Source organism: Cariama cristata, unplaced genomic scaffold (assembly GCF_000690535.1).
Source record: "Cariama cristata isolate BGI_N322 unplaced genomic scaffold, ASM69053v1 scaffold36605, whole genome shotgun sequence".
Lineage (NCBI taxonomy): Eukaryota > Metazoa > Chordata > Aves > Cariamiformes > Cariamidae > Cariama > Cariama cristata.
Genome location: NW_009617643.1, coordinates 16,241 through 42,893, shown reverse-complemented (window position 1 = coordinate 42,893; position 26,653 = coordinate 16,241). Strand labels below are relative to the sequence as shown.

Below are 26,653 nucleotides of genomic sequence, written 5' to 3'. Positions count from 1 at the left end.
AGCAGGAACGTTTTGCTACGGAAGATGAGGTGACAGGGGACCTGCAGGGTCAAATGTTGACTTCAGCTATGCTGCTGTAAATTTGCTGAGTTCAGTGCTGCTCCTTAAAACTTACAGTCATGGGAGAGCAGAAATTATGAGCTATGTTGTTTTTTCAGCCTTTGCTCCTGGTTTATTGTGGAAAAACCATAAAATAGAGAGAGAAGACATGAGAAATCTGCCTGGGGAGCAGTAATTCTCCAGGCAGAATCTGGATCTTGACTTTTCACATATTTTGATATTTCCAGCTTTGGGGGAAAGGGGATGGTTTGGATCCGTTTTTATTGTAGTGAGGACAGCATCACAGGTATCTGTGGGGTGAAATGCTCTCCCTAATCAATTGATGGTAGAAACAATCAGGAGGAATGAAAGGGCTTGACTCCTGCCTTGGGATCCCAACACTCTGTGTTTGTTTTCCTCTCTAGATACGTAACTCCAAGATTTTGAAATGGGAGAAGCAGGAACAGGGAGAGTTAGGAGAAGATCAGGCACTCCAGGCTTACTACTCCCTCAGCATAAATATGTTTTGAATTGCACTGGCACTAGCACAGGAGCACCAGGAGTTTTCAGAAGTAGGTAAAGGTGAGAACTGCCACCACTGCAAAGTCAATGATTGACCAGCCACAGCCAAGGAGCCACCTCCACACCGCAAAGTCCCACACTGAAAGGACACTTCTTAATCATTTCAGAGGGGGCCATCAGCAAGGCTCGATGCCGTAGCGTCTGATTTAATAAGCTGGAGCATGGGTGCAATTCAATTCCCAAAGGAGCTGTTGGAGGCCAGAAAAGGTGATTTTACTGCTTCAGCACTGGCTCTGCAGTAGCAGCAGGTTACAGCACAGACAGTGGTGTGCAAAGGAAGGAATTTCTGTTAGAGCCCACAACCAGCTCAGGCTGGAGAACCTCTTCTTTCACTGCCTCCTTCATCAATAAGCTTACTGGAGTCTGACAAGTCTATTTGAAGCTAATGCCTAAATGCCTTTTGGAACAGCGGGTATTTACATTAGTAGTACGTGTTTAGTAGCTTTCTGAAAGATTTGTTTTATTACTGAAGGCCTCTGCCTCTGTTTTCTGCCCCAAATTGGAGACAGGATGGGCTCCTCACTGGTGTTGGACACTGCAGCACGCTGGAAGGTGAGCCCACCTCACCCTTTTCTGCTCTCATCCCCCAGCAGGTGATGGTGCTGGAGAGAGACATGAAAATAGTACATCCTCCCTGCTGCTAAACTCTCTGACTTAGGACAAAAAAAAAAAACTTAATTAAAAGACCTCATAGATGCTTTCACTCTGCAGATGGCCCACACGGAGGAGCAATGCTGGGTTTTAAGCCCGCAGGAGGGAGATGCCAGTGACAGAAGTTTGGATGGCTCTTCTGGTGTGCAACATGCAAATGTGCCAATGTAATCCCTCTCCCACGATCTTCCCGGGCTTGTGGCAGCTTGCTCAGGTGGGGACCTCGCTGTGGTGGCCCACAACCTACCCTGCGATCCTGCTGCTATCGGAAGGGACCACTTCAGTAGCTCATTTTACTATACCAACCCCATAGACTGGGAGACAGCAACCCTTGTCCACCTCTGCTTTCCTCTCTGCCCTATACGAAATGCATTCAGACTTGGAGGTAAAACTTACACTTAAAGCAGAAGATGAAGCAGATAGTTTTTGGGAGTGTTTCAGTTTTGGAAGACAGCGCAGCAGTTGATTAACTGGTGTCACAAGGCATTATGGCTGATGCCTGTATTTATGAGATCTATTAAAACTCCTCTGAGCAAGGACTGCTTTTTTTTTAAACTTGCACAGCACCCAGCAGCACAGGGCGTCATCACAGACCTTGGTCCAAGGTACTGCAAGATCTAAAAGTAATAATTAACTCTAATCCCAGAGTGTTGTAAGGCTGCACAGTTTTGCAGAGGAGGAGATAGGAGAAAGCACATAGATGGAGAATGTGGGTGAGACAATACACAAGATGACACTAATAATGGGTTTACATAGCAAATGTTGTGTGAAGCCTTGATTTTCTGCTTGGGTGTTTTTTTAAGGCTTAATAAAAAAAAAATTAATGAACTAGTAAACACTTCAAATTGTCTTAACTGTTCACTACTGAAAAAACTATACTCGTATCGTAATGAATCAAGTACACATCCTTTTCATCAAGTGAGCAAAGCTCATTAATTAAACATACTGGATTTCAAAGCTCTCAATGTTTAATTATTTGTTTAACAAGCAGTACATCTAATCCACCATTCAGACACACAAACAACTAAAACAACAGGAAGAAGCTGCAAAGCAGGACAATCAACATCTGGAAAAGTCAACAGACTGTGTCTGTATTGTCAGTAACGTGTAAAGCAAATGTTCCACTCGCAGAACAAATACACACAGGAAGCACCTCCGAGTTCATCCTGCAGATTCCTACCCAACAAAGTGGCTTCCTTGCCCTGAGAACAGACTTTCACAGTAAGGGAGCCTGTTCTGGCTTTGTTTCCCCTACCTTTTTTCATTCCCCAACCAAATCATGTCTGATACATGGGAGGCATTCAGTAGTGTCTGCCCTCCATACACACGTACTCTTCATTTTGCATGCAGGTGGAGAGCAAAGGCAGGACAGAGACACCTGAGCTAGAAGAAGCGGGGTAAGCTGTCCTAGGATTTGCCATGCTACCTTGACTCTGATCAAGTTGCCACCTAGATCAGCTGCTGTGCTGCAGTGTATTTTGTAGCTAAACCTTGGAGGTAAGCTTTTCAATGTCCGTCTGACCGAGCCTTAGCCATCTCTCTCATCCTCTCCGACAGCTCTGGCTTCCACCAGAAGAAAAAGCAGTGCTTAGGCTGGAAGGGAGCTGTGGAGTGCTCCAGCTAAGCCCATGAGTGGGACCACCAAGAGACAGGACCATGGGACACAGTGCAGAGTAAACCTGCTCTGCGGTGTTGACAAGCTCTGCACTGCGAATATTTGATACCAGCCTATGGTCTAAGGCTTTTCCAGGAGGACTACTTCTATGTCAGATGGGAAGCATTAGGAACTAAAAGGAGAGGACTCCCTCTCACCACTGCTTCCATCTTTATGTTCCTCAAGGATCTGAAATGTAGCTCCACACATCCTTATCCTTAGTAACTTTTGACTGCTCTCCTCTGTCTGAGTGGTCCTCAGCATCCCTTCTTTCACACCACCGGTAAGTACACACCATACAGTGAGTAGACTGGGTTTTCCATGACAATAGGCACATTATAAAACTACTAGATATTGTACTCGACAGAAGTATCTCTCCACCCTTGGTGTTTTAGGTATGGAGCATGTAACTAAGAATTACAGATGGATTCTGCCTCTTACCAAAAGGGAGTCTTGTCCTGAACGCACAAGTCCGTCAGCTTCCCTCTTCCTTCTCAAGGTTAGGAAAATAATTTTTCTTTCAGCATTTGCTAGACAGTTTTTATTCACTTGCCTCACACAAAGAGTGCAGCAAACTGAAAGCCTTCTCCTCCTACATCAGAGACACATTTGCAGAGCTGAGATATTTTTAGAATAGTGCACACACAGAGTTATATTGTTTGTTGTCTTGGTTAGGAAAAAAAAAAGAAACAGGCAATTTTCTATACTAAAATTATTTATGCCTTATTGCTGGGGAGCAGAGAACTAGTCGTCTTGCTGAAGCCATTTAAAATGTTTTCTGTACTCCAGAGATGACAAACAAAATGACCTGGTACATATCAGAGCAGTCATTAATTCTGTCCGACAAGGCAAACTGTTTCTGTCAATGTTAAGAGCCAATTCATCTCTAATGGATACAAGCACGGTTCTTTTGGCTTAAGACTTGCCCATTTCTTATGCTGTTGCTGAATTTGGCTCTGAATTACAGTTCCTTAAAAGTCTTCCTGGAACACCACGTTGCTCATGAAAACAAGCTGAAAAAACCCATCTGAGTGTGTTGCAAAATAATGAGCTCTTCATAGGCTGCATTTACAAACAGCAGTCACTGTGGCCAGACTAGAAATAGAAGTGTCTCCTGGGATGCCATGTAATGAAAGGGGGCAAGACAGTACGAAAACCTGCACGTACCATCGTCGCTTCCCACGCTGCCTGAAGTAGGGTAGCTTTGTCATTCCTGTCACAAAATCAGGATGCTGCGGTGGCATGGCGGGTGGCAGCTAAGGCCGATGAAAGCAGAATATGGAGCCCAGTTCCTTTTCCACAAAGCTCATACACAAGAGTATTCCACTTTCTTCCTAAGCCCATTCTGCGATGCTATATCCCAAGCCAGCCCTCAAGAACATTACAGCAAAACACAGCTGAAAGGAATGCCCGTCTCTACTAGGCTACTGGCATCAATGATTTGAAAATGCTGCACAAAGCTGGCGTAGATGGTTGAGCAGCTGTGGAGTTCCTCTGCAGAAGAGTTTCTTTTGGTGATGGGTGAAATGATTCCTATCTAATCACTTTTCCTATAGGATGAAAATCACAATATAAATGTAAGATATAATCAGTGAGGCACAACTTATGGTGCCTCTAAGGAGTCTTATAATCTGGCACTAAGTGATTTTATTTAAGGCCCTATAATAATTTTTAACTCTTATTCTTGCAGTGTTGCACTGAGGTTTTGCTCTCTTTCATGAGGAGCAGATAATTTCCTGAAGTATCGTTGAGATGACTTCATTTAGCATCAGAATTGGTCTTCAAAGACTTATTCTGGAGTGACACAGCACCAGTATCAGTGCTCAGATATTGCAGAAAAAGTTGCATGGACTTTGCTAGAAATAATCCAGGGTCTCACTAGTTCACTTGACTTATATGCTGCTGATCTTTTAAGTACAGAGAAGGGACTCTTCTGCTCTCCACATGTGACTTAAGATACCACTAATGGGAGCTGGAGTTTCACACTCACTGGAAGAGGAGAGCAGCCAAGGATAATCTCCTTGCTATTTTAATTTAGCTTTAAAAACATGTATGTAATTTTCTTCTCTTGTTTAAGTACCATAACATAAAAAAAAAAGGGTGCAAGCTTTATTTTTTCCCAGATGAAAACAAGGATGAAAGTCCATTGCATTAACTTTCTGATCCAAGTTCCAGCTTTAAAACAGCTGGGGCACCAATTCAAAATGTCAGGGTTTTCAATGAAAAAGCCAGCTCTGGAGTGGAACTGCACACTCCCCTTCCCCTTCCCTGCCCATTTATTCCTAAGCACGACTGGCATGTGGGTTGGCTCTCCAGCACGCACATGCTATTAAGTCCTAAACGACAGCTTGTTTAACTAGAAAACATTTCCATTTTTTCCTTAACAAAGGCCATTCATTTCTTGCTCTTCTATTTGCTTAAAGACGGTTTCATTTGCCCTGCCTGAGAGTTTGCACAACCCGCCTGATTGTTCCCCTCCAAAGAGCGCTGCAAGTTAATGACCCACCTCTTGATCTCTGAGCAGGGGGCCTTGCCCAGCACACTGCAGCATCATCAAGCGAGCTAGTTACATTGCAAAATCCATACGTGTGCCTTGAATATTTTTATGCTTGAGAAAACAATTGAATCAATTCATCTCAGGGAAGACAGCCCTAATTCCTCCCTGCTAACAGTAGATTAGGCATCAAGAAGAAAAGAAGATGAAAGCTGGATCATGTAAGAACTTCCTCCATGCTGTTGACGAATGTCTTGGGGGACAGGCACAACTCGCTTTCAAGCTCTCTTCAAAAGGTTCCTCTCCATGCAGACCACCCACTGGGAACCCACATCAATAACAAAAAAAAAAGAACTTAAAAGACCCATTTTTCACCCAATTTATTTACATGTTAAAATAACCACGAGTTCCCATATAGAGCAAGGGCTCCCAGTGGGTTCTGTTTAGTCTGTGAGATTCTTGGCGCCGGAGTACAGCATTTCTCTATTCCAAAGCAATCTTGGCACAGATTTTTTTTTGTTATATAAGTTCTTCAGCAATCAGCAAATGAATAATAATAATGTTTCTAAAAAGTGGGAATCATGTTCTAAGTCACTGGCAAGGTGTTTTACCAATTAATCTGCCAAAAGGTCATTAGCAAACCAGAGGTCCCAAACTCCTGCATTCAGGGTCAGTTTTCCCCATGGGTTGCACTTCCAGTTCTCAATCAACCTGCCCAAAAGGAGATTTCCCACAGAGTTAAAGAGATTTTCCCTTTTTGCTTCACTCCTTCGCATTGCCACATGGCAGTGCCACCCTCATTAGACTGGATTTGTCCCTGTTCCTGACAAGGCATGAAGGAAATACCACTCTCCCAGAGCTGACAGCTTTTTATACCCACTTTGCACAAGCTCAATGAGTGAGCAGCAGGTGGATTATCTGAAATAAGGGTAAGCTTTCTTTGTTTTTGTTTTTTTGTTTATTTTTAAAATAGGGTACATTCACACAGAGCTATAGCTCACTCAAACCCTACCAAACCCGACTGGGAGCAACACAGTTAAGAAAAAAACCTTCTGATTAAGCAGGTCTGGCAGGGAGCATTCCTGGGTGGGACAACCCTGCCCAGTGTGCCAGAGCAGAGTCCCATGGCTGCCAGTTGGCTCATGGCTGGGTGGTATTTAGATGGTGCATGGGGAAAGTAGCATGGCAGAAAATAGCTCTACTAAATTTGTCTTGCAGCAAAGCTGTTGGTCTTTGTTGGTAGAGATTGATTTCAGTGTTGTTGTTTCAGCTGCTTTTTAGCACGTGATACCCTTTTATCTGTAACTCTCCTCCCTGCAACTCTGAAATCCTCACTACAGATAGACTTACCAAACAAGCCAGGATCAAACAGGCAGGTTATTGCTTTCTGTGGTCTATTATTAATTTCAAACCGTGGCTGATTGACAGTAGACAACGAATACTGGCTGGCAGGTCTGCACTTCAGTAAACAATGCACAGGTACAAGCATTGGGCTGTAGAAGGTTGCAGACCTGTACGTTGATCTCAGGCTATTTTGCAATTAGTCAGCGAGGGTGTACTTGCCGCTCAAAGAAAGCTCTCTTCAAAATCTGCGCAGGATAGGTGCAAGGTTCATGAAAAGGCACGGGACTGTAATCAAAGTAACAGGTCATATCAGGCAGTCTCAGTTCAGTAAAGCCCCAGCTTTCTCTCCCTCCCCACAGCCCTCTGCTGAACTGAGCATGAACTTGGCCTCACTACGGATCAGGCTGCTCATTCCTAGCATTAGACAAACTGCCAGGGTCTTCCAGCATGCTTTGTCTTTGATAAATTCAGAACCAGAAAATAAGCGCAGTGTGGAGAACGTCAATTTTAAGTGATCTGGGTCGAGAGCATTAGTCTTTGTACCATCCACAATTCAGCACTTTTTATTTTTGAAGCTAAACAAGGATTGTCAAATTGGAGAGTACTGCCAAGCCCTGAATAAATCCCAGCATTAGAGATTCTGTGGGAATAACTGCTTTCCCCATCAACTGAATCTGCAGACGGTATCTTCAGAGAAATTAACCCCAGAGTGCCACAGGCCAGGCCCAGAGTGCCACAGTTTTAATGCCCTCGGAAATCTCACCTTGTGGTTAAAAGAGGTTATTCCCATTCATGGGGCAATACTGACGGGGGTGGTGTAAAGCACAGGTTTAGCTGGGACAGAATAACTTCTGCATTTTTTGTGAAGAGGTCAAGTTTCCAGGTGCAATCCTGAATACAAATTCAGTCAGAGGACATGTAACTACCAAACTAATCAACTGGCATGTAATTATCTGACATGATTGATTGTTTTCCATCCACAACTCCATTCCTTAGCAGTTCTGAAAGCAAATGCTTAGCATTTGGACATAAGAAAAGACTATACACTTGCAATTTAACTTTTCTTATTTTTCTGCCTGATCCCTTTAAATACTGGCGAGATATTTTATTTTAATAAGCTGCTCTCTTCACTGGTTGAATCTTCTCTCAGGCTCTGAAGAGCCATTCACAGTAACAGTTCTGCATTCTTGGAGCTCAGGGCTTTTCATCTGCAAGCTCTCTAGAAGTGGGGTGGTATCAGGTTCGGATTTTGCCATGAGTAACCCCAGATTTAGTGAGGTGAAGTGTTTCTCCTGAGATCCATGGCAAACCTGGGGCAGAGCCAAGTGGGGGTCTCCAAACACCTTCTTGCATAGTCTACTACTGCAATACAGAATGACCCACATCCTGATCTGAATCATACAGTATTGATCATATGATTAATGGGAAGGACTACCTGCAAGAGTTATCTGTGGCTACTAAAACTGCTGCTCTGTTGAAATATAGCAGCCTGTAGGCCAGATCTAAAGCTACGTGAAATCCAGGGAAGCCTTCAGAATACCAAGCAAAAGAGCTTTTCTAGATCAGGTCACTGAAATTTGGCCACAGCTGGCACAGACCAAGACAGGCTATCATCTGAGGACTGGCTCTTGCTTACAGAAGTGGGTTGACGAGTTCTTATTTGATGTCTTAGTGCATTATGAAACTGAAACACCTCCACTGCAACTGGCTCCCTGACCGCCAGAATGCACAGAAGACTTCAAAGTGGGCTCCTTCAGGTAAGACTTCTTCCAGATGGCCTTAGGTTTTGTGAGATCTTTTGCAATCCTCATTTTGTTATTATAAAGAAGGAAGATGCTCAAGGCTGAAAGGAATGTCACTGTGATGCTGGAAAATCTCATTTGGGTTGGAGAGTGAACTAGAAGCTAACCAGATGTTTTGCTTTGCTTTACTAACAGGCTCAAAAATTAAGAGGATCATACCGCCAGAGGCTTTCAATTATGAAGATTCATTTTTTTAAATTCTGAAGTCATTCTCCCAAATCACCAACCATGACTCTCATAGTTCCCTGTACACCCCTTTATCAGCTAAAAGGATCTTTTCTTCTCTAAAATAATAGTCCAAGACATGTTCTCTTCTTACTAAAATAGGAAAAACAACCTTAAAACCCATGAGTCAAATCCTGGCCTCACTGAAGTTAGTGACATTTAGCTACCGCCTTCAGAGGGTGCAAGCGTTTATTCTGTGTGTAGAGATATAGAGCTCAAGCAATTAAGAAATAAACCCCCAAACCACGTAAGAATCACATTATAAACATGGTTTTAAATTAAAGGCATTCTGAAATTAAAGAGAAGCTGCAGTGCTGAGCTGGGCATGCACACACTGGCACCATCCCTGAAGGAGCAAGAGGGAAAGCTGAGGGCGTCTGGCACACACGAGATCGGTCCGATGCCTCAAAGCGGGAAGGAGAGGCAGAACCAGGAAAGATCCAAGGGCTATGTGGTACATAAGTGAGAGATGTCAGTTAACGCTCTGCCGGGCTCCACGGGCAATGTGTGAGACCACAAGAGAAATGCTCTTAACTAACATGTTGTGGGTAACTAATAGATGGAGAAGAGAAAACATTGGCACTCAAACATACAGCCCTGAAGTGGGCAAAAATACATTGGGACAAAAAGTGAGAAGTTTCGAAGAGTCAGAGGAGCAGGAGCCTGGAACTGCCTGCTCAGCTGGAACAGTGTTTGCTAGCAACGAACTTGGTTAAAACTGAGCTTTGACCATTTGTTAAAAAGGCAGAGGGATGCTATTTGCAGGAACAAAAGCCTAGATAACCCAGGGAATGTCTTCCTGTCTGTGCTGCTAATAAAAGCACGTTTTCATAAACAAATAAATGTCCTGTTTCATATTCAAAAATGAATGTGCAATATGAGGAACATGATTAACTGAAAACACAAGACACTGTAACAAAATTTGTTTCTCTGCAACACTCAGACTGATTAGAGAGGGAAGAATCTGAATATGTCAAACGAAAAAGTATGATTTTTCCCTTTGTTCATTGTCTATTTTGCTTCTGGGGCTTTTTGCTGCAATACTCTGTCTTGTTTGCAGTTGCTGTTAGAGAACATTTTGGTTTTTAAAAAAGTCTCTGCATCTTTTGTAATAAGAAAGATGTCTATTAGTTTTAGGACTTGTGAGACAGTCCCTTAAAAAGGCTCATGGTCTTTAACAAATAGAACTACTCCCAGGAAAATCAACAGGGCTAGTTATGGCAGAAATCCACCAGTTTGAATCAGGCACACCAGCTCTATAACAACACGCCACACTATGAATGAGCAAATAAACAATCAAACAACGAACATTAGAACTGCAAAGTACAAAAAGCAGTATATGCGCTGCTTCTGCACCTTTATTTTGGCAAGCGTAACTCTGGCCCCAACTCTCAACCTGATCTAAGGGCATGGGCCATGAAAACACTGTGAAGCTGGGGGGGGGCTGATGCCTCACTCGCAAGGAGCCTGTTGTTGGCTTAGACCCTGAATCGGTTCATGGCATTTTATACAGCGCTAACAAACACAGTGTTGTAGGTTTGCCTGGGGCAGGCCCAGGGAATCTGTTAATAGAAACTTTTGGTGAAAAATAGAATGTGACTGCCCCAGTTTTGATCAAAACACACAAATGCATGCAGCTTAAGTGAGTCTTTCCATGACTTCAGACCGCTACTTATGTTATAAGGAAAATCAATTCTCTCATTTGAACTTTTGAAAAGTTTGGCTTGCCTGAGTGAATAATCTCCCCCAAGACTGTAGCTGTTCAGTTCAGCAACAGCAAGTTTATTCAGTAATTTCCAACGTAGGTAGGGCACAAACTGCATTAAAAATGAAGATGAAATGGCAGTTTTAGGCCATTTATTGACTGGTTATACATTTTACTTCTCTCTGTAAAGCTGCCTGTCCTTTGCCTTTGCTCGATGCAAGTAAGAGCTCTCTTTGAATACCGCACTCCTCAGTAAGACTGTTCCTCCAGGTTAGTGCTGAACTAGACACTAACCTGAGATGGACTGTGCTCCTTTGACTCTGTTATCTACCTAAAATGGTACCAAAGGAAGTCAGACTATGTTTTAATGCAACAGGAGTTATATACACAAAATATATTTTCTTCTGTACTTTTCAAATGGTGTTCAGTAACTTGGAACAGTCATTTTTAACTCAATAGAATGACAAACTCCACATCTGTATGAAGATACATTTATAGGTGAGGAATCATCACTAATTAGCTTCTGAAACAACCTCCTCCAAATTAGATACATCTGACAAATAAACAATAGGAAAGCTAGTCACATTAATGAAATGCTGTTGCTATGGAAAAATTATCCCTGTAAAGGTGAAAATAAACACGCTCCCTTTTTTGCATTGTGCAAAGATATCAAAAAGCATCTGCCTGAAGATGAAGCTGTTCCTAATTGTAGATACCATTAAAGTCTGCTTTTAAGAGGGTCATTTCTTCACCCATTTCAAAACATTCTGTCCTTTAATTTTGGAAACAACATCCCAAATGCTAGCAGCTAGGATGCTCTTTAGTTCATAAACAATAATTGAGGCTTGAAGGGATATATTACCTGGTTCAAGCCCCTACTCAAAAGTGTTTCCCATTCAACCAGGTTGTTCAGGGCCTTGTTGAGTTGAGCTTTAAATATCTCCAAGGCTAGAGATTCCCTCACCTCTCTGAGTCCTGCTCCAGCATTTGACTGCCCTCATGGTGAAAACATTTTTCCTTGTACATAATTGGGATTTCTCACGCTATGACTTGTGTCAGTTCCCTCGCATCCCATCATTGCGCACCTCCAAGAAGAGTCTGGCTCTGCTGTTTCCACACCCTCCCACTGGAGACTTGTAGACAGCAATAAGATCACCTCTTAGCTTTTTCTTCTAAGGCTAAATAAATACAGTTTTATCAGCCTGTCCTTGTACATCTTGTTCTCCAGTACCCTAATTGTTTTGACAGCCCTCCTCTGGCCTTGCTCCAGTATGTCAATGTTTTCCTTTTACTGGGGAGCAAATTGGACCCGGCGCTTCAGATGTGGTCTAAAAAATGCTGAATGGAAGAGAATAATCACTTCTCTTGAGTTGCTGGTTATAATCTTTCCAATACAGCTCAGTATGTGGTGGCCTTCTTCACCACAAAGTCACAGTGTTGACCCATGTTCAACTTGTCTGCAAGGATCCCCAGCTCCTTTTCTGCAAAGCTGCTTTCTATTCATTCAGTGCCCAACCTTTAATGCTGAATGGGGTTACTCCACCCCAGATGCAGAGCTTCACAAGCGCCTTTGTTGAAACTTCGTGAAATCCCTGCCAGTCCACTTCTTCAGTCTGTCAAGGTCCCTGTGAATAGCAGCCTTCCAGTATATGCTCATTTTGCAGAATTTGGTACCCCTGTAAACTGGCTAAAAGTGCTCTCCATCCCATGATCCATACCATTAATGAAAAAGGTCCACTGATAGTACATACAACATCTATTTATTATTTTTTTCCCTTGAAGAATACAGATTCCTCTGATGCTTCTTCAGGCCAAAGTCCTTGCTGATATGAACTAACATCCTGCCATGCAAGTCAGTAAAGGAAATGACCTCTGGAATAAAGTTTGAAGCAAGTCTGATGTCTGTCCAGTAGCCCCAGATAACGGACATAGCTAGCAACATGAAATGATGTGTTTTCTCAGCCTTAGCTCTTTAATAACCATCTGGTCCTTGTCCTTCCACCCTCAACCATCTTGCATGCAGACATACGCCTGAAGCTAGCAAAGCTGGTTATGGGAGAACAAGTAAGCTGTTGAAAACTTTACATGAGGTTGCCAACCCTCCTTCACTAACAGGAAATGCAGTTACCAGTTACATATCTGAACCTGCCTTCTGACACGGTGACAGAGTTATCCTGCATTTACCTGAGCAGCTGTGAAAGCAGAATTTGACCCTTGATATGGGGATTAATTTATATATGTAAAGACTGGGTACAGATGACAATTGCACAGATCTTTGAGACAAAAGAAGCAAAACAACAGGTTGTAAAATGAAATTAGCTTAGTTCAGTCAAGGCTATTTCCGCTTTAGTTTCTCTTATTCACCACAGTGAACCCTTTGTCCAAATAAAGGATGTTTTATTCCTGATTATCAGGACCACTTGTCCAAAATTCCTAGCATTTAGTCCCAACATTATTGCCACTCCACACAAATTTAGTGACCCACTGCTCTTTATGACAGAGGATATCTCTCATCTGAGAGGCAGAATCATGGAAGGGAAGACAGAAGGACTCAACCCTCACGGGAAGAAGGAAGCCTTTTAAGTTTCCTGAATGAATGACATGCCTTTCCTCTGTCATGCAGTCTGTCTGTTAAGAGTTAACAGTGACAGGTTGAGGAGCACGGTCTGGAAAGCGGCCAGCGCCGACAGCTCAAAGTCGTTGTGCTCAAAAGGGAGCACTCTGTTCCTTCGGCCGCTGTGTCCCCTCTCACTGGGGCCTGTTGTTACAGCCTCACGCCTCCTTGTGTGAAGGCCAACAGCGAGGCTTTGTTCAAGAAGCAGCTGCTGAGAAGATGTACTATGTCATGGAACGACCCACTGACATTTCTCCCTCTGCTCATTAGTAAGTGGTGAATTATTAGGAGAACTAGGGCAGATTGCACGGCCCATTTCTTTCAGAGTAAAAAGCCAGCTCCTCAGACCCCGGTGTGCCCCAGAAGGGATTCCCTCACAAAGCGGGCTTGCAGCAAAGCCAGGGGAGTTGGCTCTGTAGCACCTTCTTCTCGTCACCTGATGGAGCGAGGAAAGAGAACGGCTCGTGCTGGCAGTGGATGGGGCAAGGCTGGAGTAAAGGGTGTCCCAGCTCCGCTTCACTCGGAGCTCAGACCACACCTCTGCTGCATGAAGAGCAAGCTCACCTCAGCCAGGATCTGAGCCAAGATCCTGTTCGACTGGATGATACGTTGTTGTTTATTCAAAAATCTGTTGTTATAGGGTGGAACTACAGCAGTGACAAAATGGTTGAGCGGTTGGAAGGAGAGGAGTAATTGGGGGAACTGAGAAAACCATAACCATTCTTTGGCAATCTTTCCTGCACTCCAACATTATCACGTAGTGATGTCCACATATAGGGGCAGTGATGAAGGAGCATCTGCATTGCTGTTCCCCCCCATCCAAACAATGCCCGCATCCAGCTCTGGGTTATAGCACAGAACTTATCTGCCTGTCTTATATCACTGATTATACCACAATGAAATCTGACTTAAAAAAAAAAATTGGTCAGATAAACAAATAGATTGCTTTGAGCAGCCCAGGTTTGGTTTGGCCTGTTTTCATAGCACACATTAGATGACACTGCATGTCTGATTTCAGGTGGTCTTGCTTCTAAGTGTCTATGCTAAAGGTGTATCCACTCCTCACAATTTCCAAACCTCCTTGCCTAAAAGATAGGTGCAGGACCATGTTTTCCTCACTTTTACATCAACATGGCTCCAGTACTACTCTTGGGAAGTCCATGAAACAAAGAAGGTCTCATCCCTTCAGTGGAGTGGAGGGGAAACACCTCTAAGTATCCCCTGCCCCTTTCTAACCCAAACGTTTTAAGCAAAGCACTCCACTGCGGCTTCAGTGTGCACTGTCAGATACTGACTCTTCATTTTTAGTTTGCTGTGGTCTACCTGCCTCCTGGCTCGACAGCATGGTTTCATCTGCCTTCACAAGACAAAATAAACGCTGCACTTGCTTTTCCAAGTCCCATCTTGTGGCTTCCTCTAGAGCACCAGACGCTGGAGGTATGTGCTTTCATGATTCACCTAGTGTTTTCTTACTGTTGTGTAGCTGCTCTCCTCAAATGGAAACAATGCTTACTACCCTGAAAGATGCCATGGGGTGCAGGCAGAGATTTGGGACCGTGTGATCCCAGCATGAACAAACGGCAAGCGCTAAAGTGACAGAATCACTGCTGAGATGACTTCATCAAAGCAAGACTGGGCTGCAGAAGTCTGTCATGAATGTCTCAAAAATAACAATAGTAGTGCGCGCACCTCCTTTTAATAAAACCCATCTCAAAGCACTTACAATTGCCTGTTGTGCCACAGGATACTCCCCTTGGGCTACACTGTATTCTGATACAATTACAGGCACATTTCAGCATCATTGTGTTGTACGAGGTGTATCCAGACCACTTTTTCCTACACGAGTTGTGGCCCCTCTGAGAGGTATGATCTCACAACCACCAACAGAACCCAACTCCAGGCAGCAATCTGGGAGAAAGTAAGAGAAAATACACTATCCAGTTGCAAGAGTGTGTTCAAGAGCTTGTCTAATGCATGGGCAAAGTTGCATCTTAGCAGTAGGAATCATTTTGCCTATAATTTCAAAAAGAGGTTCAAACTGAATGACCTGTTTTCCTTAGCAAGCTGTCACTGCTGCTCTGAGATCCAATGCTACAATACCAGTCGTCGCTCCAGAACAGTTGGAGGTGAGAAGCCACTGGTTTCACTTTGGCTGGAGCTCATCGGTGGTGGGCAGGCTGGTCTACCAGTTCATCTCAAGTTAATCTTGCTTTTTGGTCTTCAAGTTCATAATTCATATCTGTGTTGGGAGAAGTGCACAGTGTAGCCCCACTTCACTTGAGAATTCCCACAACCGAAACAGAGTTAGAAAAGGGTGGCAGAAGTAAGTTTAGTCATTAGCTATTTGCTTTATAGGAGCACTTTGCTCCAGGTTCTTATGGTTTTCTCACTGCCTAAGGAATTACATGGTGTACTGCCGTATCTGAACTCTCACCCTGTACTTACGCACTGTGGTTTCACCTCCTGTGTGCCTCGCACATGCTAAGCATTCCTCGCCGCTGCCCTGGAAGGCAGATAAGCCTGACTGCTACCTTCGTTCAACATCTGGAGAAGGAAAGGCCAAAGACCGCTAGGCTGGCTTGGGACTGTACCGAATATGGAGTCAAAACAGGGATAAAACAGCACTGGCAGTGATCTGCCAGCCAGGCCATAGAGCCATCTCCTCCAGGATCCCCCTGCTAAGAGGAACCCATAGCGGATGCTTATAAGACAGAACATGAGAGGTGGGGCAGACCAGTGTGACTCTTCTCTGCTATATCCCCTCAGTTTCCATCTCTGCCTGCATGCCATGCAGCAGACATCACTGCCTGTTTTTGACGTCACAGCCATGTTTACGACTTAATCTTCCCCTGGGTTAAAAGGGGAGAATGGATGAATTCCAGACAGGGCTCACGGGTCCATATGACACTTAAGATGGATCAAGGGTCAAAGAATCATTTAAGTGTTCCCTTATATTCCCGTTGTTTTTGCTCTGTCATGAGCTTTCAATCTAGCAGTTTTCAGAGCTATATTTATGTCCATACACTTGTATCATGGTGGGACAGATTAATCACCCCTTAGCAGCTCTCTCTCTACTCCAAATCAATTATCATAAAAGACTGAAAGACAGACAAGTTGAGATAATTTGAAGAACAAAAGGGATCATTTCCCCATAGGGAATGTACTTGCAAAGTTTAATCTGAAGCTCTGAAGAAACTTCTTCTTTGCTTGGCAATTCTAATGAACTATCAGTGACAAATGCCCCTGCAGCAGTCCTCTTCTGACAAACACAAATGGGCTAGGAGTCTTCAGATTGGAACCTTTAGTAAAAATATTAAAAGCAAGAGTTTTCCTGACTCTTAAGAGTGGGGTTTTATGCAGAGGAAATACATAGGAAAAGAAGGAGAACTCAACTTGATAGCTGGGTTCTGACTCTCCTCCTGCCCTTGCAGACACCACTCCAATCTGTGACCCATAACAGCATTTTCTACATCCCCCAGGACACTTGTGTGTAGGAAACACTCTGGTTTTGCACAACCAGATCTCACTGCCTGCCAGCCATGCTACCCTACCACGGGAGCTCTGCCTACAGCACACAGTAGGTTCAGGACCAGTATTTATGCATGGGGCTGGGCAGCACTATGAGTTTCTCCTGGGAGAACAACTTTCATCACTTCAGAAAAAGCCCAAAAGAGGATGCACTAATACAGGTACACGGCTAGTGTTATATTCTCTTTCCTAGCCAGGGAGAGCATCTGTCTAAGGATGAGTGCATCAGCAGTAGTCCAACTACTCAGAGCATGGCTGCCGGTATGGTTCAGGTAGTGCAACTTCGAGTGCAAGCAAATCCCAGTTCCGTGTGAGGTTCTTCCTGCTACAGAGGGCATGAATGAGAACAGCATTCATGGGGAGAACAGTCATTTTGCACTCCTGCAAATGCTAATGTGTCCCCAGCCATAATTATTTCCAGTACTGTATATGGAACATTTTATTTCCTAGCAATGTTCACATATTATGATGAAGGCCAGGAGCCCTTCGCTGGAAAAAAATAAACAAAAATGCCCACAACCTGTTGTAAGCCTCCTCATCAAAGAAAATGCGAACAATGAGTGCCATTCTCTCCTATGTCTCTGCAGAAAAGCAGTTTAAACTTTTCCTGCTCTAGTGAGGTGGAGTCAATCGGAGGAAGCAGAAAGAGAACAGATTGCTATGGGTAAGTGGGCCCACACCCAGCCTTGCTCACAGTCACCAAGGAACAGTTGTGCTGCTCTGAGAGAAAACCAGCTCCGAATAACGCTTGCCAAGGCTTTCCTGACTCCTTCCCTGGAGATCACCCCAAAGCCAGCCTTACCACATCATCAGGGAGCGCTGCTCTCCAGGAACCCTCCCTCGTGCTGCTGTGCATGAGCTGTTACTTCTCACTCGCAGTGCTACCCTCATTCTTGCTGTTATTAATGCTGACATCCTTCTTGGTCATTTCCCCCCTCCCAGTTTGACCATGTTTAGTCCTTTTTAACCTTTCTGTGTAGATCAATCCTTCCCAGTGCTATGAATAAATAAAAGCTTTCTGTTCTCATCAACAAAATGGTCTTTTAACAGTTGCAAGAACAACATAGCAAGCACTTGGAAAAAAAAGCAAAACCAGCTAATATTTGATGCATTAAAAAATCTCTGCTTCAGCTATTTTCTACTTTTTAGAAATAAATGCTTCATTAAATACAGAAAACATTAAGAAAATGCATGGGGACCGCAAGCAGCAGTAGGTGTCTGAGAGGGACCTGCGAACCCATCAGAAATGCTCACCACACACAAAGTAGCAGCAGGGCTGAAAAAGAAAGCTGAACTTCAGTTGGAAACATCTAAGGAATATGAATAAGCTGTTAGAGCTGCAGCCTTTCCCTTTGCTTTGATCTGATGATACGTATAACTCGAGAGTGGGAAATTCAAGAGCTTCAAAGAGGGTCAAAGAGTCAGAGGTCTCCATGTACGAGGACACGTAGAGGGTTTATCCCGCCTGGAGAGAGAGGGAGGTTGGAGGGGCTGTCCTCCAGCAAATCTAAGGGCTAGGAACTGCTGCCAGGTTAGGGCTAAGCATTTCACCTTCCTCATCTTTCTGTTAGACAGCCATGTTACTCGTAAGAAGCACCAGCAAGTCCAAGTGAAAAAGTAGACTGATGCCACTACTGTTAAAAGTGTAAGAGAAGTAAATACATTTTTGTGGCCCTTGCATCTTGGAAATGCTTTTGTAACTGCTATTAGTTGACATGTACTTTTGAAGGTGAAATTGCGGTTGTTCTGGGCCCTGACCATGTAATGCAACCATAGAGAAAAAGATCTTGGCAAATAAGATGTGATAGGAAGAGAGATGAGGATAGCTGGAACATCATGTGCTTTACTAATAGAAAATGCTTGCTATGAGAAAACAAAGCCACATTCTCTATCTTTTATTCTCATTTTCCTTGGCTCTCGCAATTTGCCTGTGACTGACCGAAGAATTACAGTATCTCCCACGGGTATTCCTTCTCAGAGGGCTTTCCTAAATTGATTGCCAATAACCTAATATGTTTGTCTATCTCTTTCTTCTGTCATCAGAATGTTGCCATAATAAAATAATAGTAATACAGAAAAGAAATTGAAAGAATGAGATGTCATTTCAAAATACCTAAAGTTTGCAGAAATGCATAGCAAGGTCATCCCAGCAGCCTTAACTCTGCCTTCATGCAGCTGCACACCAAGTAAACCCAGAAATCATGGGAAATGGTTAACTGCCTATTAAAAACACCATATAAAAGACCACAGGAAAAAAATGCTGTATTACAAAAAAAATACCATTTTCCTCTTTCATGGGATTGATATAAAACAAAGCAATTTAATAATATTAAATGTAAGGCAGGGTTAAGAGGTCTTCTGGAATTCAATTTTCATCACTGCTGTGGAAAATTTCTAATACATATCTATGAGGTCCAGTGGTCTTGGGATTACTATGAAATCCCCTAAAGAGTAAATGTACAAATCCCGACATACTAAGAGAACTGAGCCAGTGATACCTTATACAGGGCAAGATTAAGACACAAGTTTGGGTGAATACTGTTACTCTGTGAAGCGCCAACTTTTTTGTTGAAGCCTCACATAACGGGAAACAGTGGGACAGAGCGGCATTCAGCAAGATTTAGAGCCAGTGCGTAAGCTCCTACAGACTCAGCAATATAAATGGAAATTATTTTTCCTTCTTTTGACTGAAGGACAGACACAATATAAATCAGTTAAGTCATGCATACTACAGCCCTAGTAACTTCCCATCTCATTTGGGAAATCATGCTAGTCACGTTGTGGAACTGCATTAATAATCTCATGGATAATGCGCTTATATTGGGAATTTTATCCATGAGAATACCAGAACCAGAACAAATGTCCAGGTCAGGAAATCTATGCCAAACTCATAAGACTAAGAGCCACTGTAAGAGATGGGGAACAGAAAGCAATTATTTTGCTAACACAATTGAATAATTAATATTACCCAAAGCTATCCAAAGGATGAGACGCAAAGGGGTAACACACTGTTGAAGTGATCTGGAACAGATAAAATGGTGGAGGAAAACTATAAACTTCCCAATCTGGTCTGAGCAAATTTGGCAATGGAAGTGTTGATGTCCTTCAGCTCTTGCTGGCATTCAGCTCAGGCTGTAACCTGTATTCCATCAAACAAAGTTTATCCTCACTGCTTACCTCTTTAGGTGCAAAGATTATTTTTCAGAGCCTAAAATATGTTAATCGTCTTTCTAACTTACAGTGAATCTAGGCTCGGTTAAATTAGCTCTTTGTGTAACACAACTGTGTTTCCATTGTTCTGCTTTTGGGTTCCTCTTTACCCTCTCCCCATTGCTGATGAAGAAAACGAAACTGAATTTACAAAGAAAGCTGTAGGTTTGACAGGGAGAATGAAGTTGTTAACTGGCCTGAGCAATCAGATTTCTACTAACTGAAGTGACCTAATTAATCCAACAACATCAGTCTATAGCAAAAACCCACAAAATACTTATGCTTCTCTAGTCAAAAAGATATTCAAGGAAAAAGAAAGCAAATAACTGTCTCATTATACAGCACAAAACATGCCTGACAGCAACCTTCACCCCAAAGGCCCTTCTCCATCAACAGAAGAGGCATCCTCTGTATCAAATCCATGCAATAAATACAATGTTTTATCGTTTCTTCTAGGTTTGTTTCTTCAAATAATGTTAGTTTAACTCTACTTCTTAAAACTTTTATCAAGTTTTAAGGGAATGAGGAACTAAGGCACGATATTAAGCCGGCACAGTGAGGAACCACAGTCCCTTGTAGGCCCACAGTGGCTCCGAACAAATTGCTTGTGTGTCCCGGAGTTCAGTAACTTTTTGTATATGTTGTCTGTGCTCTACGAATGGCAGCTGCAGCGTGGACAGCACATGTGGCCCGTTGCATCACCTTTCTCACGAACTCTATGCCATAATGATAAACAGAAAGGAACGGAGACAATTTCTAATGGGATTACTTCAGAGTCCTGCTAGCCTACATCCAAGTCAGAAGGAAGTATATTGAAATGAACGAATCAGCACTTAGAAATATTGTGCCTATATAGCAAGAAAGAGACTCATATGGTCAGCAATGATACTTCTGCACAGGTCATCTGTCTTTGTAAAGCCAGCTCTGAATATGGCATGTGATCAGTTGTCCAGAAAAATCACATGGGTTTCATTTATTTTCCTTGCAAGCTGTCCTGAGGACTAGGTATTGTCTTTTTCAGGGAAAATACAGGGTTCATTTTTGCACATCAAGTGCAGTGCTGTGACTGAAAGGGAGTCATGAGATCAAGTGCGAGGGGAAGCCTTCGTTACCTGGATTCATTAAGGTTTTTCCTTTACTCTCGCAGACTAAATGGTGCAATGCCTCACATGCATTCAGGGTCTTCCAAGTTCAAATTAAGCAGTCCTGTCTTTGAGGAGATCTAGGGGCAGGTTTGAGTCTCAGCTTCAGCCAAGTAAATTGCAATATACTTTCCAATGTGTTGCAGTATACTTTCCAATGTCAGTGGATGATCTGCCAGAAGGAGATCAGATTTACACTAACTGAGATTTATCCCATTTCAACCTGTCAGCTCAGAATTTGGCCTTGCCATTTGTCCACTGCCATCACTAATCCAATTGATTCATTTTTCTAATATCTAGAGTGACTCTTGCAGGGAGGCAGCAATCTGCAATGATAAAAACAAAGCAAAGACTTCCAAGCACAAGTCACGAAGTTGCAAGAGTCAACGAGAGGAGGCTACCAAAGAACCAGGATAGATGGTTCAAATATGTTATCGGGATATCCCAGTTCATGTGCTACAGGAGATCTGGTGATACTCAGCATACCTATGGCTCAGAATGGAGCACAGAGCAGAGATCTTCAAGCCAGAAGAGACCAAGACAGTAAGTCTACATGGCACAGCATCGTCCAGACCTACTGGCTGAGGGCTGAAGTGGTGTTGCTGTCTTATGACAGCCTTGCATGCACTCAAGCTGCTTTGTCATCAGAGCTGAGAGGTGTACAGACAGCTCTGGTGTCTCTGCTGGACTGTGGAGATGTGTCCAAAGAAAGGTCTGCGATGTCTCCATGTGCCAAGGGTGCAGCTGTCTAGTTGTCTTGGTATATGAAAGCTATGCTGTCATTTCAGCCTCCCCTCTGGGATCATTTAGGACATCGACCATGAATCCAGCAGAAATGGCTCCTAGTCCCACTTCCACATACCTCTTCATCCCTCAAGAGACAGGTGAAAGAGAAATAATCCCTTACAGAGAGGTTAAAATAGCACAAGCAGTAATGTCAAAGGACAAGGCTGAGGAAAACTCAAGGTAAACACAGATAGCTTTTTAGAGCTTCAATATGCAGATCTTTACAAAGCAACAGATGATCCCTTTCTCATTTATGCCGAGGTCTAAATATTTCATTGACTCTTCTCTCACTGCTGAGTAGTTTTAATGGCATTTATTTCAGTAAAATCCTGAGCTGCTGTAAATCAAGTACTGTTTTAGGCTACTCACCATGGTCATGGGCAAAAACAAACAAGTTAAGTCCCGTCAGCCTCTGGGCCAAGTCATCATAGCGGCCGCAGTGTTCCCCAGCGCCATGAGCGATAAACACAAGGGCCCTAAATGGAGCATTAAGATATAAATCATTAACTTGGCAATCAACCCACACAGGCTTCAGAGCTGCAAGTAAAAACAGCATATTCAATTTAGCAACAACATTTCAGACATCAGCAAATATAAGGCAAGTCTATAATGGCTGAGGTGGGTTTGAACAGAGGGGAAGCAATTACCATCCTGACCCACCATCAGCCTGGTTTTCACCAGGTGGTAGTGGGACAGACCACATGGAAGACAGACACTGCTGTTTCCCCTTTGTCTGCCACCATGGTCTGCTGCAAGTTGAAGATGTAGATGGGCATCAGTATCAACCCTTGAGCTGGATAACTCCATCGTGGGCTTGAGGTGTCTACACTCCTCCTGCAGTGTAAGTGTTGCCATTGATTCCTTTTGGGATCAGCATTTCTCTGTGGTTTCAAATACAAATATTATCCTTAACTTTATAACTTGCAACATGGTCTGATGCTACAAAGTACTCTTGAAGATGAAATTTCAACTAAAGAATAGGTCTTAAGCACAGTCCAGAACTTTGGCTGGAGTTTGGAATTTTATCTTTTGACTCCAGTTCTGGTAATTTTACAATTCCAGTTTCTGCCCCAAAACAACTGTTTCACTTTGGTGATTAAAGTGACTCTTACATAGCCACTGTATGACCACAGACAGGGATCATAAAAAAACCCAGTCTAATAGACACTTCTTTTTGAAAGACACGCAAATACTTATCTTCGAAGATTCATGTTTTACCAAAGTTACTTTGCTTTTACTGGAATGTCATCACATGAGAGTGACTGAAGTTGAATGAACTTTCCCAGTGTTTTTACTGGACAAAGTTTGTACAGAATTAGACTAGAACTATAGCAGAAGTAGCAATGAAATTATTGAAGTTTGCTGAATTCGACAGGTGACTATTTAAAATCCAGTTTTAGCAACATAAACATAACTTGTTTGTTTAAAAGTACCATCTGTCATTGTAACATCAGCAACCACAAAACAGTTTGAAGGTTACAAGTTAGACATTTTCAGTACATTAACAGTGAAGTATTAAATGAACTGACAACATGAAATAATGACAGCAGCTTACAGCTAGTGAATTCCTCAACTTTATTTTGATTGAGGTTTTGAATACCTTTTTAGACAGTGTATTCACTGCAATAAACTGCTTTGATCTTAATATATTTAAACTTAAAAAAGATGTTGGATGATGTAGAAACTCCTGCTCTAGCTCTTTGATTAGCATCTGCTTCAAAGTATTTGCTCATGCTAGACAACTTGAAAGAGCACCGATCAAAACCAGAAGGATTTTACAGAGCATACTGCAAACACAAAAGCAGCAATGCAAAGATGCTCTGGTATCTGCCTAATATTAATTAGCAAGGGTGAGGTTAGGTCATGTAGCATATTTAACTTGCTGTGCCTTACAAATGTTCTTTAGTATCACTGAAGGTTTCAAAACGATCAGTGTGGAGCAGTTATTTCTTCCTTTGTCATCTTCCCCCGTCAATAGATTTGTCAAGTTATCAATGCGCTTGCCAGACATTCTGATTTTCAAAGTGCAAGGTCTAATATTGTAGCTTCAAATACTGAAGAAATGGAGACACTGCTCATTCCACAGTGGAGAATATTAACTTTCTGCAGCACAGGCATCATGGCTTTACATGTCCCACTTCTCCCAGATGCAGGCAGCCCAACAGAGACACTGTGGCCAGTGCTGGAAGAGCGAGTCATTATTCTATACATACTCCTGCAAATTGGAGGCACCACCCAAATGCTTCTGACTCCACCTACGCGTAATGGTCTGGTACCTCAGCCCTGGTCCCGTGTCACCTAAAGAGTCATCCCAGACGTGGGATGCCAAACATTCAGAAATGCAGCAGGAGGGCAGGGGGTGAAGCAAAGCCAGGCTGTCAACCCGCAGGGTCTGGACTCTGCGGTACAGCAAGCAATGGCACTGCGTGCACAGGATGCTGATGCAAAAACCAAGAAAATGTGAGAGAAAATTCCTATGTACCCATCACCTTGATAGCCAACAGACTCAGCCAGGCTAAGTCTCTCTGCTGTATACCTCCTATTACCTGGCTCTTGGCAGCTTCCCTGCTCAGTGTCTTACTTAAGCCCTTGATTACTCTTTAGAGGACCTATATATTTTTCTGCTGACTAGGCACAGAGATTAAGGTGTAACTTGCTGACTGAATACAGCCCTTCATTTCTCAGAGAAATATCATTTGAGTCTATGCACTGAAATGCATCAAGTGAATGAAACCTAATAAGAAGCTGGCAAAGAGATCTCTGCCAGGAAATTCTTGCTGTTATTTCATCCCCCCTGACAGCAGAGCCCTAATTTTGCTTTCATCCACACTGATGCAGCACCACGACTTTACCTGACAGCATCCTGCTAGATGCTCAGACCCCTCATATTCTGTGAAACGAGTGAGAAAAGAAAAAAACCTCAATGCCTCAGAGAGGTAAGGTGTTCCTGCAACCTCTTCTCTCATATAGCACAACAAATGCCAGGCGCGGTAGAATTGAGCCTTTGGACACCACAGGAAGAGACCTGGCTTATTATTTGTTTGCAAAATACTGAATAAAATTCATGAGACTGTTTGTGGCTTAAGAGCCCTAATGGCAGTAGCTGTCGAGAAGACTTAGATACTTTTGACAGTTTTGTCCTATCAATATACATAAACAAGGAGTAAAATTTCCAAATTGTTATGTCACAACAGAAGTAGCTCAGTTTGTTGTTCAATAAAAAGCGAGTGGCTTTACTGTCTAAGAACTAGGTCACATCTACACAGCGCTTTAGCTCCAGCTTTTGGATCTAAGCACAAGGGCCATACATTAAACACAACAGCCTGAAAAACTGAAACTAGTATGAGTATCATCTGAGCAAGGATTGAAGGATTTGGCTCTTTCACCTAATCTCCCATTTTTCCATTACAAAACAAGTTTAGATTTGGCAAATAATACCTGAAGGCAGTATAACAAATACATGGTTCAACATATTTTCTCTAGCAAGCTGGCATGAAAATACAAGTGATTAGATTGACTGACAGCAGTTCTTTACTGTATGTAAACATTTTTGCAGACAACCCTGCTCTCGAATCGCAGGCTGCTCTTTCCTACCACAATGGCTGGAATGACAGAATATCACAGACTGCTTTCAAGAGAGTTGTTTAAAATTAATACAGAAACCCTGCAGGCTTGAAGATTTTGCAGGACTGCAGTGCCTCTGTGCATGACCTCAATGGAAATTTTGTTTAAAGAAGGCTTGCATATTGGCCATGTATCAAATTGATCCTGGGCAGAAATTTCTTCACCTCCAGCTTTTGCAATTGAACTGGTGAAATCCTTGGAAACCTGCACATCTCAGGTAGAAAACATCGTGCAAAGCTTTCCTGTGGAGACTGACCTGTGCCTGAACCCATGCTAACCCTGATCTCTCTAACCACAGGCAAGGAAACCTGATGTATCTTTAGATACTTCAGCTGGTGGAACGGTAATTTCTGAACATCTTGAAATAACATTACTTTGGCATCTGACCAAGAAAGCACCTAATCACACGACAGTGCCATTTCCTCACGCTCAGCAGGTGTGTCTTCACACAAAGCCAAGCCGTGAGCTGAGCATGCGTAAGCATCCACATGCTTGCTCTCACCTAACTAGTGCAACAACAATTATGCCTATTAAAGGAAACCAGTTTATTGACTGCTGTTAGCAAAAGCAACAGATAGTTTTCACAGATCCCCGCCCTTCCCTTCCCATAACTTTCACCACCTCGTCTTCCCTCCCCACTGCAGGTTTCTACCTCCTGGTACTGCACAGCTTGGCAAACAGATGCAGTTACTTATTAAACAAGAGGGCAGGACAGCATTTGTCTTTACTGTTCAAAAGGTGACCAGTCCCTGCTCCCACATCTCCACCGTGCTGGTCACCCATGACTGGTATCAGTCCCTCCTGTGTTGCAGTTGCAGCTTGCTAATTAAGCAATATACCTGGATGCCACCCATGCAGTTAGTTCAAGGCAGATGCAAACAACCTTTCCCGAATCAGGGAGGTCAGGAGTGGTAGAGGCAAGATTGCAATGCAAAGTCAGTGTGCACAAGCCCATACGAATATATTGTCTTTCTGTCCTGCCTCTCGGAGAAGTCACCAGCTGATGTAAGCTTTAGCTGTCTGCAACCCTTCCATATTTCTCACTGTAACTTCACATCCTCTAATATTTTACTTCTTGTGTGGGGAGCAGCTTCGCAGGGAGGAATTCAGCTTGAGGTGCAAGAGCAGAACCAGTTTTAGAGGTTCTCACTTCCTTCATTGCTGGGCACATGTTGCCATCTCTGCCCCCTCTGCCGTACCAGGACAATGATTTAGAGATGCAATTCCACAATCAATTGCAGGAGAAAATTGTA

The 26,653-nt window shown here is 43.1% G+C and overlaps 1 protein-coding gene across 1 annotated transcript in view; it reads right to left on the bottom strand.

Annotated features, from left to right (window-relative positions):
- The window catches only part of MGLL (monoglyceride lipase), a 62,260-nt gene that overhangs the window by 19,593 nt on the left and 16,014 nt on the right, over positions 1 to 26,653 (bottom strand). The window contains exon 2 of the mRNA XM_009700595.1: positions 22,146 to 22,252. Coding sequence (XP_009698897.1) covers positions 22,146 to 22,252 — 107 coding nt within the window. The remainder of the gene's footprint in view (positions 1 to 22,145; positions 22,253 to 26,653) is intronic.